The 17,296-nt window shown below is 38.9% G+C and overlaps 1 protein-coding gene across 1 annotated transcript; it reads right to left on the bottom strand.

The window, feature by feature from the left end:
• Window positions 1-4,452: 4,452 nt before the first annotated feature.
• On the bottom strand, window positions 4,453-7,609 carry LOC139720393 (actin CyI, cytoplasmic-like). Its single transcript, XM_071631756.1, has 3 exons — window positions 7,441-7,609; window positions 5,618-6,104; window positions 4,453-5,219 (listed from the first exon to the last, which is right to left on the bottom strand). Exons 1-3 carry the CDS (start codon window positions 7,573-7,575, stop codon window positions 4,702-4,704), a joined length of 1,140 nt encoding a protein of 379 aa, XP_071487857.1. The 5' UTR covers window positions 7,576-7,609; the 3' UTR covers window positions 4,453-4,701.
• Window positions 7,610-17,296: the final 9,687 nt, after the last annotated feature.

The following is a 17,296-nucleotide window of genomic DNA, read 5'->3' as shown; positions in this document are numbered from 1 at the left end:
ACAGCAATATCACCCCCTTTTTTTACGAGCACGCATGAAAATGTGACCCAAATCATGTTTGCAAACAACGCCGAAAAGCTGCATTCGCGTGTGGATGCCAGCGATCAGATAATGAGCGTACAGCGGTTAGAAAATACGCGTAACAAGCGCAGAAGCCACTCCCCCTATGTCTTGTCATACCCTGTGTGCGCTTCGTGCGTACGTACGTGCTCGGTATTCAGCTTACAGTCGATTCACATGTACCGTATTGAGCGCCCTACAACACGTACGAACCCCGCGTATGTATGCAGGCGCAGCTAGCTAGCAGCAGCTAGGCAGCTAGCGCAGCCCCGCCGGTAAAGTTCGGGGAGCCGAGCAGAGAGCATCGCGATTGTAGGCCAGGGGAGCCGGCATGGCGAGCATGGTTCGAAGAAATATGCAGTCGATTGTCGAGAGCAGGTGCACGCAGCTCGCGTGAAATGCACAAGCTACAACCTCTACAGCCACAGGCTTGGAATTGATGCCACATATTACCACTATTCGTACATGCAAAAATGGCCAAATAAGAGTCTTCCGAAATCTTTTCCACGCCCTTTTTGTCGATCGGGTGTTCGTAATACACCGCTGCCGCTACCACCACAGTAACGTTAGCTAAGGCCTACTTCGTTCGCACTTGGCTAAGCGGACATGATTGTATTCACAACCGATTTCTCGGCTTAGTGCCAGTGACTCGAGCATTGCGAGTGCACTTTCGAAATATAAATGAACAACGATAAGATCATAACCAATCCACAAGTAAACTAATAGTAGTAGACAGAAATTTAGTAGAGTCTGGTTGTTTTGCAAGACGTACGTGATTTGTGAGCGTGACTGTATTCGATATGTACAGTACAGAGTGCATGCTATGTGATGCGTGTTGTAGGAGCTATCGCAAGCGACAGCCCAGTTTCCTGCCTCGTGATATGCACATCATACACAACACATACACACACAAACGTAGTGACACACACACAGTGGTAGCTCTCTAGCTCTGCTGGCAGCATCTGGCGCGCGCCGCATGCACACGCGATCCATCCCCACACAACCGTAGAGGCCATGTGGTTTTAGACGGCGATGCGTAATCAAATTTACATATGCATTAGCCCCTTCGCGCGAAGTTACTATGGATTCTTGCATACGAAGCCCCGCCTAAAACGTTCGCTGTGACCAAAAAATTATTGCAAGGGGTATCTTCAAGGCGATATCCCCACACCTAGGCGTGGAGCTAGCGAAAAACTAGCGGCACCATCGGATTCAGCATGTCCTCAACTACTAGTATGTCTCACGGCAATACAAATACCGAAGCAGACGCTGAGATATGGGGATAGATGTGCTTCTATCGATTTTTACATCAATTTATCGTCGGATTCATGTACCGCCGTTCTGATAGGATATGGAGAAAAACTTCCTCTTTCATATGATACCAAATTTGTTAGGATTCGTTAATGGCATGGTCTGGGGATTTGGCAATAAAGGCGAAATTTTGCTCAAAAATGCTGGGTCAAAACGGCGTAGGCGCGCGGCTCCATTGCATTCTATGGGACTTGCGTGTTATGAGATAGGGGCGCGTTTTGGTCGAGGGTTAGCAGTGCGCGATCAGACACCCTATTGATAAGACAAAATAATCTGCTAGTATCTTTGGAATCATACAATTCTAGAAGGCAATTTTGTTATCATTTGAAAGAAGAGATGTTGCTCTGAAACTTTCTCACAGAGTCAAGGGAGCGTTCTATTGAAGAAAAAACATGACTGACTCTTTTTTTCCATACTACACAAAAATTTCTAATAATATTTTTGATGCATCAATTATTTCTGCAATATATCAGGTTCAGATAGATAGTATGGCAAACTGACTACATGACACAAAAGAACAAAAATTTCTTGATATATATGTTGTGTAGAACTCAATTCAAAACAGTCAATAGTTTCAGAGATATGGCAGTTTTAAATTTCATTGCCAGTCCAGTTTAGAAACGTTCTGGCGTTAGGTAAAAACCTCTGGCACGTTAGGGGTTTTGGGCCTGGCACATTAAGAGGACTTAAGCTGTTACATAACCAGTTGAAATCAAAAACTCAATGTTATATATGGCTACTATGTGCAAAGTAATAAGATGGAGGTGGAAAGAAGTTCCCGGCTATCTATGACAAAATGAATCTGAATGGAGTGGGGACCTATTTCGCGATAATGCCTAGGCTTAGCCCGACCAGACACTGTTACGCTAAGCGAAAACAGTCGCGACTGGGCTGTGTATAGTTAGCCTAGGCTATAATCTATATGTTATTTTTGGTCTCCATATAATATTCTAGCACACTGAATTGGAAGAGCGGCTTGGAGCATGGAACGTTAATAGCCCGACCAGACGCCCTGCCCTTCTCACCTACTACGTTACACTGTAAGTCCTAACTTGTTAATTTTTATACTTTACACAGTAACTGTGGTCGGGCGACCAGCAGCCAGCCGGCCCGAACACCGAACGAACTGTGTACAAGCAGCGCCCGCGGGGCCGCGTCCCGGGGCGGGGTTAGCTTCCCAGTTGCAGTTAGACCTCCCTCTGCCCAACTTTTGGCAATTATTTTCTTCTTTTTTTACAGGAATTTTTGACATTCCATTACCCCTCTAATACACTTACCTAACACAACATCGTGTGTAGCAAATCTCTGACTGGCAAAATCAGAGTAACGATAACAAAGGACTCCATCATGGATCGGCTGACTGCTTTTTAAATACAGGTCGGGTACATGCTGTACACTCATACTGCATTATCAGCTAGAGTGCGGTAAATATTGCGCAAGTTCAGTGCAAGCCCGTGCGTGAACCACAACAGACACACACACCCACGTGAGGACAAAATGAGAAGCACGCCGCCTAGCGGGGGTCAGCGCAACCTGCATGTTCATCGATCGATTAACACCATAACTATCGATGGCTCCGTACCAAATCATGCTGCATATTCCAGTGGCTTGAGTGATGAAGGGGGGGAGATCCAGAGAGAATTGTTAAAGTTGATTTTGAAGATGATAGTTTTTAATTTCGATAAGTCAGCAATCATTTTCTTCGATTACTTATCTTCTTCGATTTCCCTCCTTCATCCGGCGACTGAATATGAAGGACTGTTACAAATAAAGTTCTTCCTTTCGAGGACATCAGCAGAGTATAGCTGAATCTTCTACCAACAATGTATGTACATTGTAATTATATTGAATAATGACGCCCCAGTTGTCGATATTATGATTGAAGGCAAGATATTAGGTGATGTGGATATTTCAACTCTCATCCGGGGTCCATTTTAATGCACTGATAGCCGGCTTGCTCCTGCAAACAGATAGCCCAGCTGTTCAGTCTTATTTGAAGTAGCCGGAAGAATACTAGTAATTCGGATTTACAAAATGTGACCGCTTCCCTGCTACACTGTCAGATTTACAAAGCTGCAATACGGTCTAGTCTGATTGGTACAAGGATATAGACATGTTGATTTAATTTCAGGTGAATAGTGTAATATTTAGGTACTATGGAACTTATATGTGACTTATATGACTTTTAAAGAGTTTTAATCCTTATGTGATTGAACCATTGGCCTACAATTTAGATTGAATTTCGAGATCATTTAGACTGTTTGCAAAGCTCCGGGGTTTTTGTTATAAGTAAATAAGAAAATGATTATACAAACTGCAGACATAGGCCTAATATAGACACAGAGAAAATACACAAAAACACAATGAATTTACATTGCATAAAATCCTTTTATTTACACTTAATACTGATTTTGAAGAGAGCGTTAACTAAATGATAGTTAGCAGTGATTATTCACATAATCGGCAACTTTCATGACCATAAGAACGAGAAAGCCCAAAACTTTGACAAATGGATCTCATAATTTTAATTGGATTCCTACCTGTGAATTCAAGTTTGCTTTAATAGCGTTGAAATTATAATATTCTGCAGGATAATATTATCATCTACTACAATAGCAAAGATCTTTTCCTGAAATTAATGGTAATGATGATCATAGAAACGGAAACCTCTGATAAAAGGGCGAGTGTAATGATAATGATGAGTGTAATTACATGATAACCATTGGAGTCATGTAGTTTTTTACATGAAAATGTTGCACGAACTTTCTCCTATAAATATTACGACGGTCTTATAATCTATAGTTAACAAAAATGGGTATTTTGCCAGCATCATTTCCATCGTTAATTCCTATCATTATTCGATTGTCGCAAACATAACTCAGTTCACTCCGCTTGTGACTTCAGATGAATTATCTACACGAAGAATATTTTTTTTCAAGTGAAAATTAGGCTCAAAGGAATATTAAGCTCTTCAATGAATAAAAACGTAAAGAAACGAAATGCTGGTCATCACGTCGAAAACAACAATAATGATAGCAATGCGTGTAATATCATAAGGACAATGCGCAACTAATAGATTTTGTTTTTGACGAGATAAACAGTGAGAATAATACATTCTGCATGTATTAAACTCGAAAACACAGTTGTAGGAGCTAGCACAAAATAGTAGACATGTCTGCGTGCGGTCAGTTCCAAGTCTGTTCCCTGCACGCACTGTCTTACAATAATACGTTTCTTTACGACAGACATGGAATTCTTCGAAAGGCATTTACAAGGTACTTATGATTTGACAGTATTTCAGTTACACAGTTCTCAAAAGAATCACCGAGCTCAGAAGCATTTCCTGTGAACGATGCCTGGTCCCGACTCGTCGTACTCCTGTTTGCTGATCCACATCTGTTGGAAGGTAGATAAAGACGCAACAATGGAGCCTCCGATCCAAACAGAATACTTCCTCTCGGGAGGAGCGATGATCTTGATCTTCATGGACGGCGGAGCCAGGGCGGTGATCTCCTTCTGCATCCTGTCGGCGATGCCGGGGAACATGGTGGAGCCGCCGGAGAGGACGATGTTGGCGTACAAGTCCTTCCTGATGTCAACGTCGCACTTCATGACGCTGTTGTACACGGCCTCGTGGATTCCCTCGATTTCTTGGCCGATAAACGATGGCTTGAAGAAAGTCTCGGGAGCTCGGAAGCGTTCGTTGGCGATGGTGACGATTTGGCCATCTGGGAGCTCATAGTTCTTCTCCAGGGACGATGACTTCGCAGCGGCCTCTATCTCCTGGTCGAAGTCGAGCGCGACGTAGCAAAGCTTCTCCTTGATATCGCGAACGATTTCTCTCTCGGCTGTAGCATTCGAGACAAAATTGATATTAAAGAGGCATTAACGAGGTTGCGATTTTAATTTACGACAGAGAGACGCACTCGCTTTATCGTTCAAGATAAAAAAAAAAAATGTTTAGACTTTATCCGAGTATTTTATCGTTGCTCCTAGGAAGTTTACAACTTTAAGCCCTGGATGTAATGAATGTTGGCAAACATTCATATTGCTGTTGCATAAGATAATCTGTTGAAATTTGTGTAGATACAGACGATTAATATTTCAATCGCATAGCAAAAGTTGTAAAAAGAATGTATTCATTCCAGAGGAAGGATCTGAGATGAAGATTGAAATCAGTGGTTGAAAAAAAAAAGGTTGATTGTGACAACAATGACATCATTATGCTAGTACAAGGCGTCCTTACCCGAAGTGGTGAACGAGTGGCCCCGCTCTGTGAGAATGGTGATGAGGTAATCGGTGAGATCCCGACCCGCCAGGTTCAGCCGAGTGATGGCGTGGGGCAGCGAGTACCCTTCGTAGATGGGGATGGTGTGCGAGACGCCATCACCAGCATCGAAGACGATCCCTGTTGTCCTCCCCGAGGCGTAGAGGGACATGACGGCCTGGATGGCAACGTACATGGCGGGGGTGTTGAACGTCTCGAACATGATTTGCGTCATCTTCTCCCTGTTCGCCCTCGGATTCAACGGAGCTTCGGTTAGGAGTATAGGGTGTTCTTCGGGGGCGACGCGGAGCTCGTTGTAGAACGTGTGATGCCAGATCTTCTCCATGTCGTCCCAGTTGGTGACGATGCCGTGTTCGATCGGGTATTTGAGGCTGAGAACACCCCTCTTGCTCTGGGCTTCGTCTCCAACGTAGCTGTCTTTAGACCCCATACCCGCCATCATTATCTTTGATAAGAAAACACATCACAACAAAGAATTTTAGTTATCTTATTTTCTCCAAGCGTTAGGCCTATAACATCGTGTGAATTAAGGCGATATTGCATTTACCATTATCATGAAGAAAACCCAATTAAATTTCATTTTCCTGTTCCCTTACCCTTATCTTCCTTCATTCCCCTCATTATTTGTATTTTCTTTTGAATCTTTCTCTTGTGCGGGACATTGTCACTTTAATGACTTTTTTTTTGGTAGAAATACTTTGTTCGATTTACATGGCTATATCGTCAACATTGTTGACGATATTCATATTCACTATCATAATCATTAGTGCTTTCTTTGATGAAAAAATGTTTATGAAATCATCATTACCATTCGAAAGAAAAGAAAAATGGCGCGCATTGTGAACCAGACTATTTTCAGCGTCAAGCAGCATTGTCATAGGATGGTAGACGCATTGGATATCCACAGATCATACTAGAGTAAAACCTTGCACGAGGTCCCATATTCTCTGATTTCTCTAAAATAAGCGCGATTATTCATAATGATATGGCCTTTAAAGAAAGGGAAGCAAATCAAAACTGAACGTTAACCTATAGAACGTTTAGATAATCGTGGATGAAACATAATTGCATTTTTGCCAGGTATTTGTAAATCTGTAAAGAAAGGTCACTCAGACATCCAAGTGGGGCTTTTGTCCAGAGTATGTGGCGGCCATTTTATAGAGTCTGAGCAAATCTAGTCAGACACAACTATGAAAACTATGATACAGATAATACATTGTATAAATTTGACATGGTGAACATTCACACTATTGACACTGAATTATCATAAGACCTTTGCAGTATATGCATGGATATCTTTTCTATGATCGTAGGTCCTAAGTATCTTATTTACTTTTGGATAAGATATAGTAAATTGATTGCATTCACCACTGTTCACGTATATATAGCATTTGAGTGTATATAGTTTTTGCCAGAACGTTTATTGATAATCATTATAAAATGTTTCAATCTTTGAAGTGTTTTTGTCCTAAGACTACAATCAGATTGTCACATTGCTAACAAAATCAGTAGGTGCTTGTGCATGCAATCATAACAATCTCGTGGCTGTTGAAAGTGCCCGACAGAAGCCATGTGCCCTATAAATTCGTAAAAACGCTTTTGAGCGTCATTTGCAGAGCCCTATAAACTTCACTCGACCTTGTTACAGCAGAACAGTGGCTGTTTTGCACAGATGGCAACAACGATAAAAAAATAAACTATAAACGAGTCAATTTATTTTCGATATCACACCTCATATGCTTTGCGAATTAAACAAGCCCAGCAGATTTGGGTCTGCATACCTGATGCCTCGGTCTGCCGACGATAGAAGGGAAGACAGCTCGTGGCGCATCGTCCCCTGCGAAGCCAGCTTTACACATCCCGGATCCGTTGTCCATGACCAGGGGACTGATATCATCATCGCCATACTCAGACATCTTCGCGGGTTTTAATGTCAGCTCTTTCAAGGAGAATCTAACCATAATGATAACGAAATAAAATAAAGTATTCCGCATGTAATGTCTCCTTATTGCTCGCTGTGTGAGTATGGCCTACACAAAACTGTCACACCTTAGACGTCACAAAGTCACACCATCGTAGTCGCTAAATCATTACTTTTTTACGTGGTAAATCATTCATTTCTTTTAAAGGTAGGGAATCCCATTTGCATGCCTTAAATGAAGAGTTGTGTAAATACAGTGGTATGTTGAAGAGAGTATCATTTTAGAAACTCCCATAAAGTATTGAAAGTGGAAGGTAACATTTAGTACATTTTTATTGACCGTTAGATTTTGAATTGAATTTTTTTCGGGGCTCACCGTAAATTCCAGTACATTACTAGGCTAGCTTTGCAGACCCATGCACTGCATGTGTGTCCATCATGTATATATTTTGTGAAGAAAGTTCATCAAAACTTACAAACATTTATATATACATTCTTGCCACACACTCTATATGTTATTACATCAGCTCTTATACTTTTAGATTTGTGTTTATAGATAAAAAATACAGAAGACTGCAACAAAAAGGCTTAAGTGTGGCTGACACACAGAACTACTGAGTAGTTGAGTTTTGAGCATTATTCAAATTGTAGATAACTGTTGACTTCCAAATTTCTCAGCAGTGGCCTAAACAAGTCCCCTGAGGTTCATATTTAATGTTTTGCTGCATTTTGGGAGATCTGTAAAAGGTATCCCCTACCTTTAATGATAATTTATCCTTATACGTGACCTCATTCATCATGGTCTTTTAATCCAACTGGCACAATGAAATCAGTTATTCAATATATTCCATAACCATTCAAGTCTTTGTCTGATGTATAATTTTGTATAATGTGTGCATTTTTTTTTATACATTTGCATTTGCAGTTTGTTCAGCTAAACTGCTTGTATTTATCATCCTTGACTTAATTTGATTTGATTTGAATTATTGGCTTCTGCATTATCGTTGTACTTGCACTAATATTACATGCACATTATGTGTACACACATAGGTATATAAAATACTGACGATCACCAAACATTCAATGCAACCATGGTAATATTTATATAATTACGTAATATAAAGATCCCTTTCGTATTATTATAGTGGGCCTATTCATGCAGTACAGATAGAGCAACCATAATGCTTACCCCTCCCCCATAATGTGGTAATTTGTCGCGTCTGTTTTTACTAAAACTGGAAGTTTCCGGTGGATATACCTTTTTGACATCTAACACTTTGTAGAACTTTACTAACAATAACGGGACCTCCTATCAGTTTTACGACACAATTACGCCACTTATACCTTAGATAATTCTGTATGCCTCAAGCAAGAATGTGAAATAGAAGGGAGTTAAACTTACTTATATTTATTCTCACTCGTTGGTGATGGATGATCCGCCTTGATTGGACTTGAAATAAAGTCTCACTGAAGCTCTCAAAAGGCGCCTTCACAAAAACAATTTCTTCGATGTCAAGTTTTGATGGACCAGAAAGGTACCTGTTGCGCTTGCACTCAGCTGAGTATCATACGGAGACTATTTGGTCGAATGAGCGTTTGCAAGTGGTTGGAAAGCTCTTAGCTGTGCCTTTCTTTTATACCCTTCAGCATCCAACTTCTAAATTTCAAGTGCATGTACTCATGTCCAAATATGGGCTAATCACTCGTATTTGCTTATCTTGAGAGTTCTGAATCACACGAGTGTTATCATATCAATGCATTTCAATTATCTTGCTCCAGATAGCCCTACCTGTCTACGATGATTACTTCTTCGCACCCTCATGCATATTCATAAATGTTGATGACCTTTGCCCCAGAGAAGAGGGCCATAATTATGTTTATTGAGGGAGGCTCGACGTGGACTTATAAGGTAACCCTGTATGACTGAGTGCTGCTGAGTGCTGCGTTAAGATTAGTCAGAACAATGAAATAGTAACCAGGTCAGTCGTAATATGTTTACACGACTGCTACCACTTCATTTGCCTCAGCTAAGTTGACCCGAAGAGTACACGCCATCTTGTTGATCTCATTGGCATGTTTGGTTTTTGATTAATCATATTCGACTTCAGTGTCCTCTGCAACTGTGTTCCCTCCCATAATCACTCACCTGTTTGGTTTTATATTTTTTTAGTATTACTTAGTTGAAGTGGAAACAAAGGTAACGGACCAGCCATAACATCATTCTAAACCTATACTCATTCACTCCTTACGTGAGGATTGATTCCATATTGGGGAATTTTGAGGGTGTTTCTTTCCACTCCATTTTTTTGTGCCAACGCGGTGACCTTTGTATCGGGATTGATATCGATAATTTGCAAGTCATTGATTGCCCTAAAAGGCCCAAATGGCTGAGAGCGTACAGCGGGCCATATCATAGCTATATTATACATACTCATAGTGTAGAACAACCATGCTTAAAGACACTTATAAAGGACAAGTTCACCTTCGTATATGCATGTGCATTGAATGGCTCAGGGAGATGAGACGTGTAACCTTCCTGAATGAAGGCAACAATACTTATAACCCCATTCCATACTAATTTCTGAAATCTCAATAGACTTAATACACAGGCCACCAGGTTCCCGCATGGAATGGGTTAATAGGACACATCAGTGAAAGTTTGAGGAAAATCGGACAATCCGTTCAAAGATAATTATGATTTTTTTTTTAGGTTTCTGCGCAGTAACTGCTGAATAAGGGGGCTGCATGCTACAGATTATCATGTCACATGCGCATAGAATGAATTAATGTCACCGTACATCGTATTGCGATACGTCGAAATATTGTGATCAGTCTATAAAGTCGCCCAAACATGACCTTTAATATCTAATAGACGACTATACTATAAAAAATATAATTATCTAGACAGAATTATTCAAGCCTGGGTATGATGTGGTGCACACGGACACGCTTGTACAAACCGACATTATATATAATATTATATTATATTACAGTGTATATTATTATTCATATTATATTATATTATATTATATTATATTATATTATATTACATTATATTATATTACATTATATCATATTATATTATATTATATTATATTATATCATATTATATTATATTATATTATATTATATTATATTATATAGGCGTAAATGCGGTCACTGTTAATAATCATTTTTAAAGGCAACCACCACACCATGATGAAGTAGACTTGAACAGATAAATTAAGAGAATAAACAAATAAAGTACGCCTCAGTACGCCTACTGGCTGGGGCAACAGTTGCTTAATATAACAATGGTGATAACGACGAAGATGATAATGATAATGATGATGATGATGATAATAATAATAATAATGATAATAATAATAATAATAATAATAATAATAATTATTATTATTATTATTATTATCATCATCATCATCATCGTCATCATCATTCATCATCATCACCATCGTCATTTTATCATACAAGTAATATCAATAATGATTATACTAATAACAATAACAGTCGCAGCAGACGCAAAGACAACGAGAATTTCACGGCCTTGTAGTAACGAGAATAAAACGACACTATAATATAGTGCCGTTTGGCTGCGTCAATTCTACATTCATTTTGAAAAAAAAAAATCATACTCACTTAAAGGAACGACAAGTAGTGGTGATGGATGAGAATTGGGTTTTTAACTTTTTGCAAGATACCAAAAAATCACTCATAAAATAGCACAGAGCATGCCATTCTAAGGAATTCAACATTAAAGATAGGTAGATGAAAATCAGTTTTGGAATGGTTGAGACATTCAAAAACAAAGTAAAACAAGGCAACCGTAATAGAAGGTGCATGGGTCCCATCTTTTTTAGGGTCACTCTGTTTCGGATATTATCTCAGCCATTTCCAAACCAATTTTCATCAAATAATTGTTTTACGGTGAATTCCTTTTGGAATCACATGCTCTTTCTCAAAGGAGGTTTCTCGTTATCTCACCAAAGAATTTTAGAAATCTGAAGTTAGGTCTCAACCAAAAATATCCCTTTAAAACAAACGTTTTATAGTATCGTTCACGATGGAGACCATGTATTGTGATTTTCTGAAAGTGCAATGTACGTCGTGGGCGATTGTGAGGCAGAGAGTGTTACTACATGAGGGATTGTATTATATTGTGTACATGTATGACAGAGACGCGGTATTATCATCCCGTTTATTTCTCTTCTTATAGATTTTTGTCACCAAGCAAACATAGTCCGCAGTCAAAGATGTTTTGGTGTCCGTCGAACCGTCAAAATTTAACCAAAATGAGTTCAGTTAAAAGAAAAAAAAATCACTACCTACTAAACTGGAACCTCTTTGGCCTACAGTTCCACATATTTCTAGGCATAAGAGCACACAGGAATAGATGGAGGGGGGGTAGGGAGAGAGAGGGGAGAAAATAGGGTGGCTGCAGTATGGGCAGTAGACTGCTGATTACGGACGCTAATTATTATTATTGCCATATTACAATTCTTTGGTGGAGATTGTGCAGTCATTGAACAAAAGAGGGCAGCACACAGTACATATTCGGGTTACTGTAAAAGCGATTATGAATCGATCATAATGCAAAAAAAAAATAATCGTTCACTTTACTCACAGAACTTTCTGTGACTGTACTCGATATAATGAGGCTCACAAGGGTAAATATTTCCGCATAAAGACGTGTATTAAGATTCACAATTAAAAAAAAAATATGTAAAAAAAGCTGGGAGAAATGAGGTGTTTCAGCTTCACTAACCAGAAAAAGTTAAATATACCCTTTCATCCATTTAGTATTTTCAAGGGGGTTCTTCAGCTATTAACTGTGTCTAAGGGTTCGCAAAGCTAGACTTCGAGTGCATTTTACTGAGATAATCATATAATTTTTGTACATGCACTAAATCACATATAATAGTCCCTTCAAATTCCATGAGAAAAGCTTTCATCTGCCAACCCAAATGCAGTTCAGTTTTGTTTTGTTTTTGTTTTTTGTGCCAAACTGCATTCTGATTTTTGATTAATTTTTTTCTTCATTTATTTGATTATCTTTGGTACGATTTTGTGAAGCGGTCAGGGACATTCCATTATATTTACAGGCGTGAGCCCTATACACATGAAACGCCATTTTGTATCAGTCTTGTTTGGTTATTCAGTTTCAGCTCTGAGTTGCATGTGCCTTGGGCGCAGATCATGGCCATAACTAGTGGAGGGGGGGGGGTTCAGCTGGAACCCTCCATCCCCCCCCCCCCTCTCCTCCCCCGGTTTGGTAGCAACATAAAAAAATAATTATAATATCAATGACATAATATAAAAGAAATTAATAAAAACAATGAGTTGCGGACCCCCCCCCCCCCCCCCCCCCGTTTAGCAGGAGCCCAGCCCACCCACAAAAAACAAACAGAAAAAAGCAAAATAAAACAAAAAACAATTAAATAACAATGACAACAAACATACAGAAAAAAACAGAAACTGGGATTTTTTTGTTTTTTTTTTAGTGTTTTTTTTTGTGTGGCTTGGGTAGCTTTGTGTGTGTGTGTGTTTGTGTGTGTGTGTGTGTGTGTGTGTGTGTGTGTGTGTGTGTGTGTTTTAACAGCTTGTCAGTTCCTTAGACCCTGAAGTGGCAAAGAACTGAACTAAAAAGGTCCACTTTTTACCAATTCTGAACCCTCCCATAAAAATCCTAGTTACGAGACTGCAGATGTTCTGTGCGTATAATATTTTGTGCGTGGGATGAATTTATGTCTCTAATTTTCGTTTGCTCGGCATGTGCATAAATTCATGTGTCATTTTTCTGATTATGATGCACTGCTTTTTTGGTACAATCATTAATTCTATTGTGCCGTTACCTCTTTCGGTATTTACCTATATTGCGATAAACTTCAGAAAGTAATGGTGTGCTACTAATTATTTATTAGTATCCTGTTGGTGTACATCTCGTATGATGGCCAATGCGTGTAGGCCTATGAAAGTAATTAGGCCTACTTGCCTACGTACAAAATCTTACAAATCTTGCAAACCTTACAGTCAAAGGCAATCAACATGATACCTTTCTCATCATCATAATTATTTCAAAGAGCTAACAGAGAAAACCATGTGCCGCACAGCTGCCTACTGCCCAAGGCTCTGCCTACTTAGAGTGTACAGCGTCCTCTACGGCGGCGACGGGCCAGTCGCAGTGTACGTCGAGTACTCATACATGGCTCCGAAACACTGCGTTTGGAACTTAGAAAATTTAATCGGCTCTTATTTGGAAAATAGAAAATTGTGGAGAGTAATTTGGTATCAGACTGAAGCTACATCTCTCTCAGTAATTCTGCTACGATATTTATGGCGGAAACGAAGAACCCAATAAACATTTTGTTCGAATGTTGTGGGGGGAAAAAAACCGGGCTACTCATTCTCAGTATCTGTACGATTGTAAGCTCATACGTATATGATCGATCATAATCGATCTCTATCGTTTCTTTGGATATAGTGTTTGAAGAATTTACGTAAACAAAATACGATGATTATTTTTAACATTGTAAGTAGTATATTTTTAAAAATTTATTATGTGAACCCTAAATAAGTATATTACGCAAATGTACATACGATCAGTAATTAACAATGGCAACAATACTCTAGTCATAAGATAACCACGTAAAGAAAATATACTGTTTTTTATAAATACGGATTTCATTTCATAAGTTGTATCTTGACAATGTGTGATAGGACGGACGGATAACCCGAAAACGTCTCCGGTACACTTATTCTCCTAATAGTGTACATTATTTGGAAGTGGTCGTGGAGGCTAGCTACCTTCAATCCGGCCACCACCTAAGACTCAAAGAAAGAAAAAGGTATTATACTGAATGCCTCAAAGCATTAAGTGCAGGACCATTTATCATGATACATAGCGTGCGCTGAGGATCTGGCGGGTGAAGACGTGCTCCATGATAGTATTCTACAACAGTCCAGTATCTACGTACCATAGTTTTGCAAACACAGGATCTATTACAAAGTCTCTATCCCTCCCCTGTCCATACAGCTTCAGTACGCGGTGTACTCGTATGTGACAGTGCACGGAGGTGACTCGGGTGAGAAGATTATCATGGCATTCCTGCTGCTGGACAGTGCCACTGGTACTGCTAGTGATGTGTGATGTCTTTTTAGCGCAGACACCTTTACAACCGACAAGGGATTGTGCTTGATCACTCCAAGGAGGTACTAGGCAAGCCTAGTACCTCCTTGATCACTCGGGGGAGATCTTACACCTCCCTGGCTCACTATAAAAAACATACCTACCTGCCCTGCAGCTTCTGTTCTGTTCTGTCTTTTTTTTCTTTTTTTGAGGGGGGGGGGGGGTGCTTGTGTGTTTCCACTATAGGACCAATGAGAGTTCTTGTGGCGATCGTGGTGGTGGTGGTGATGTGTATTCCAGTCGCGTTATCGGTTTTCAAGAGGTGTATGACGGGCCAGAAGTGACGAAATTCAACACAACCATACAACTAGCGCCAAATCCTTATCAGAATGGGGAGGCGCCTTTACTTAATTAAACGGGGGGGGGGGGGGTGCACCACTTTCCTCCGTTTTCTTGTTAAAAAAATAATAAAAAAGAGGGGAGCCCCCGATGCCCATTTTATCACCATGTTTCTTATTTTCTTTTTTGAGATTCTGAGGCTGCCATCTCCATCAAGCATATGCATAAAGACGGTAAGCTCCTGCATTATCTTCTTCCTCTTTTTTCGGAAACAAGTTTATCGTTCAGTGATTCCTTTGATCGCATTATTAAGTTTATACTTTAAAGATTGTGATTATGATACTACGAATGTAATATTGTTTTGTTTTTTCCTATTCTGTTTTCAGATACACGTGTTGTCATCTATGATTAATTTTTCCTTGAAAAACATACAGAAATAAAATCGAACTGGTTTGAACTGAACTGAAATTATTAATTATTTTCATTACCTTTATATAGCATCACATTGTTATAATAATAATACATGTAAGCATCATCATTGTAGTTCAATTGATATCATCACACACACACACACACACACACACACACACACACACACACACACACACAAATATTGTTAACTGCCAGACAAGGTTCATATATAAGAATTCTGTATAGACAACACAGGATTATGACGTTGTCAAATCTTTGAGAACGTTTTTACTTCAACCCATAATACTATGTAGATCCTTGGGATATCTTGTTTGCCTGTTTGTTTGTTTGATTTTGTTTGTTCTTGCCACCATGACATCGCCAAATGTTGCAAAAAGTTGATCCCAAGATAATGTCAATATAAAAATAAAGATTTGATCTTTGATCAGCTAAAATGTGTTGACATTTAGATTTAGCAGTAATTATGATTATAACGAGGCTTTTTAACATTTCATTTCATTTCATTTATTTGTTTCCATATCTAAATGATACAAAGCAATTGCCAAGAAGAATGATAAAAATTAGACCTTTATGTAAAGAACAAAGGACCAAAAGGTAGTTTTGTAAGATTTACTTCATCTAAAATAATAAAAAAGTTCTTTCTGTCTTTTTTTTTTTTTTTTTTGGTTGTCACTGCTCCCTTCACTGCTGCACAAAATATTGAGTAGAAATTTCTCTCCAAATTTACAAATGTAGCTTTTTTATTTCGTGCTGATTATCATTTAAACCGGGGATGGTACAGGTTTGTTTGAGATGGACTTGAGGTGTCCAACGTTTTTTGATGATGATTTTTCTAAGATAATGAGATGATATAAAATGTGATATTGCATATTGTAACTCTAAGAGGATTTCATTTTTTTTTTTACAATTGGTTTTGAAATTAAAAATGGCTGAGCTAACAAAAACAAAGCGATCCTAAAGGTGGGACCCTTGCACCTTTGATTAGGATTGCTTTGTTTTACTTTGGTTTTGAATAACCATCTCAGCCACTTCAAAACCAATTTTCATTAAATAAAGTTTGAATTCCTCTTAGAACAAACTGTTCAACATTTCATGAAGCGGTTTTAAAATATTTTGCAAAAAGTTAAAAGCTATAATAAATCAAATACTATGCCATCTCTTTGAAGGTCGCAACTCGATTTGTATCCTTGGCATAATCTTGCCCCGTTCGTAAAAACAGAACAAATGTGAAAAAAAAATTATCTCGGCAATTCTGAACAGCAGACTGTATCTTACTGCAAAAACCCGTGTTCAAATTGACTACATAGTATAGACAGATCAATATAATCGATATAAGGAGTAACAGTTTATCCGCTCGCATCTCGTTTGACGATACATTCCACGTTCATCCACTGAATGTGCGTGCGCCGGCAATACCTGCTGTATAAAAGATAAAATCGATTTTAAATTTCCTTACCACACAGGCTGCCATTGACTTACAGTTGAAAGCAACTATATAATCAATTTTAACTCTTCGTAAAACAGGGCCCGCTGGCCGTGACTTTCAATCGATTGCGCCTATTTGTATTGACCCGATGGTCGATCATTTCTTAAGGCTTATCATGCAAAATTATAGTTTCATAAATCATTCATGTAGAAATGATCCAATGATTACTACTTTGCTGCTCACTCTTTGCACGTAGAATTGTAATTATTATCTAAAAGATAACAAATTTCACACCAATATGAGTAAAACTTAAAATGGCTAAATTGGCGTAGATATTACATTTTGTGCTGAGATAACCATACTCATATCAATAAAATCCCTTATTTTTTTTTTGAC

Source organism: Diadema antillarum, unplaced genomic scaffold (assembly GCF_040938485.1).
Source record: "Diadema antillarum isolate AM-2024a unplaced genomic scaffold, OU_Dant_1.0 scf00000128, whole genome shotgun sequence".
Lineage (NCBI taxonomy): Eukaryota > Metazoa > Echinodermata > Echinoidea > Diadematoida > Diadematidae > Diadema > Diadema antillarum.
Note: the sequence above shows the minus strand (reverse complement) of the source record. Positions and strands in the feature narration are given on the sequence as shown.

Excerpts from the sequence above, each read along its gene's own strand:
- LOC139720393 (XM_071631756.1), bottom strand. The coding sequence starts at position 7,575 with ATGTCTGAGTATGGCGATGATGATATCAGTCCCCTGGTCATGGACAAC. Across the intron at positions 6,105-7,440 it reads TCGGCAGACCGAGGCATCAG|ATAATGATGGCGGGTATGGG; the intron begins GTATGCAGACCC and ends TTCTTATCAAAG. Across the intron at positions 5,220-5,617 it reads CCACTCGTTCACCACTTCGG|CCGAGAGAGAAATCGTTCGC; the intron begins GTAAGGACGCCT and ends CGAATGCTACAG.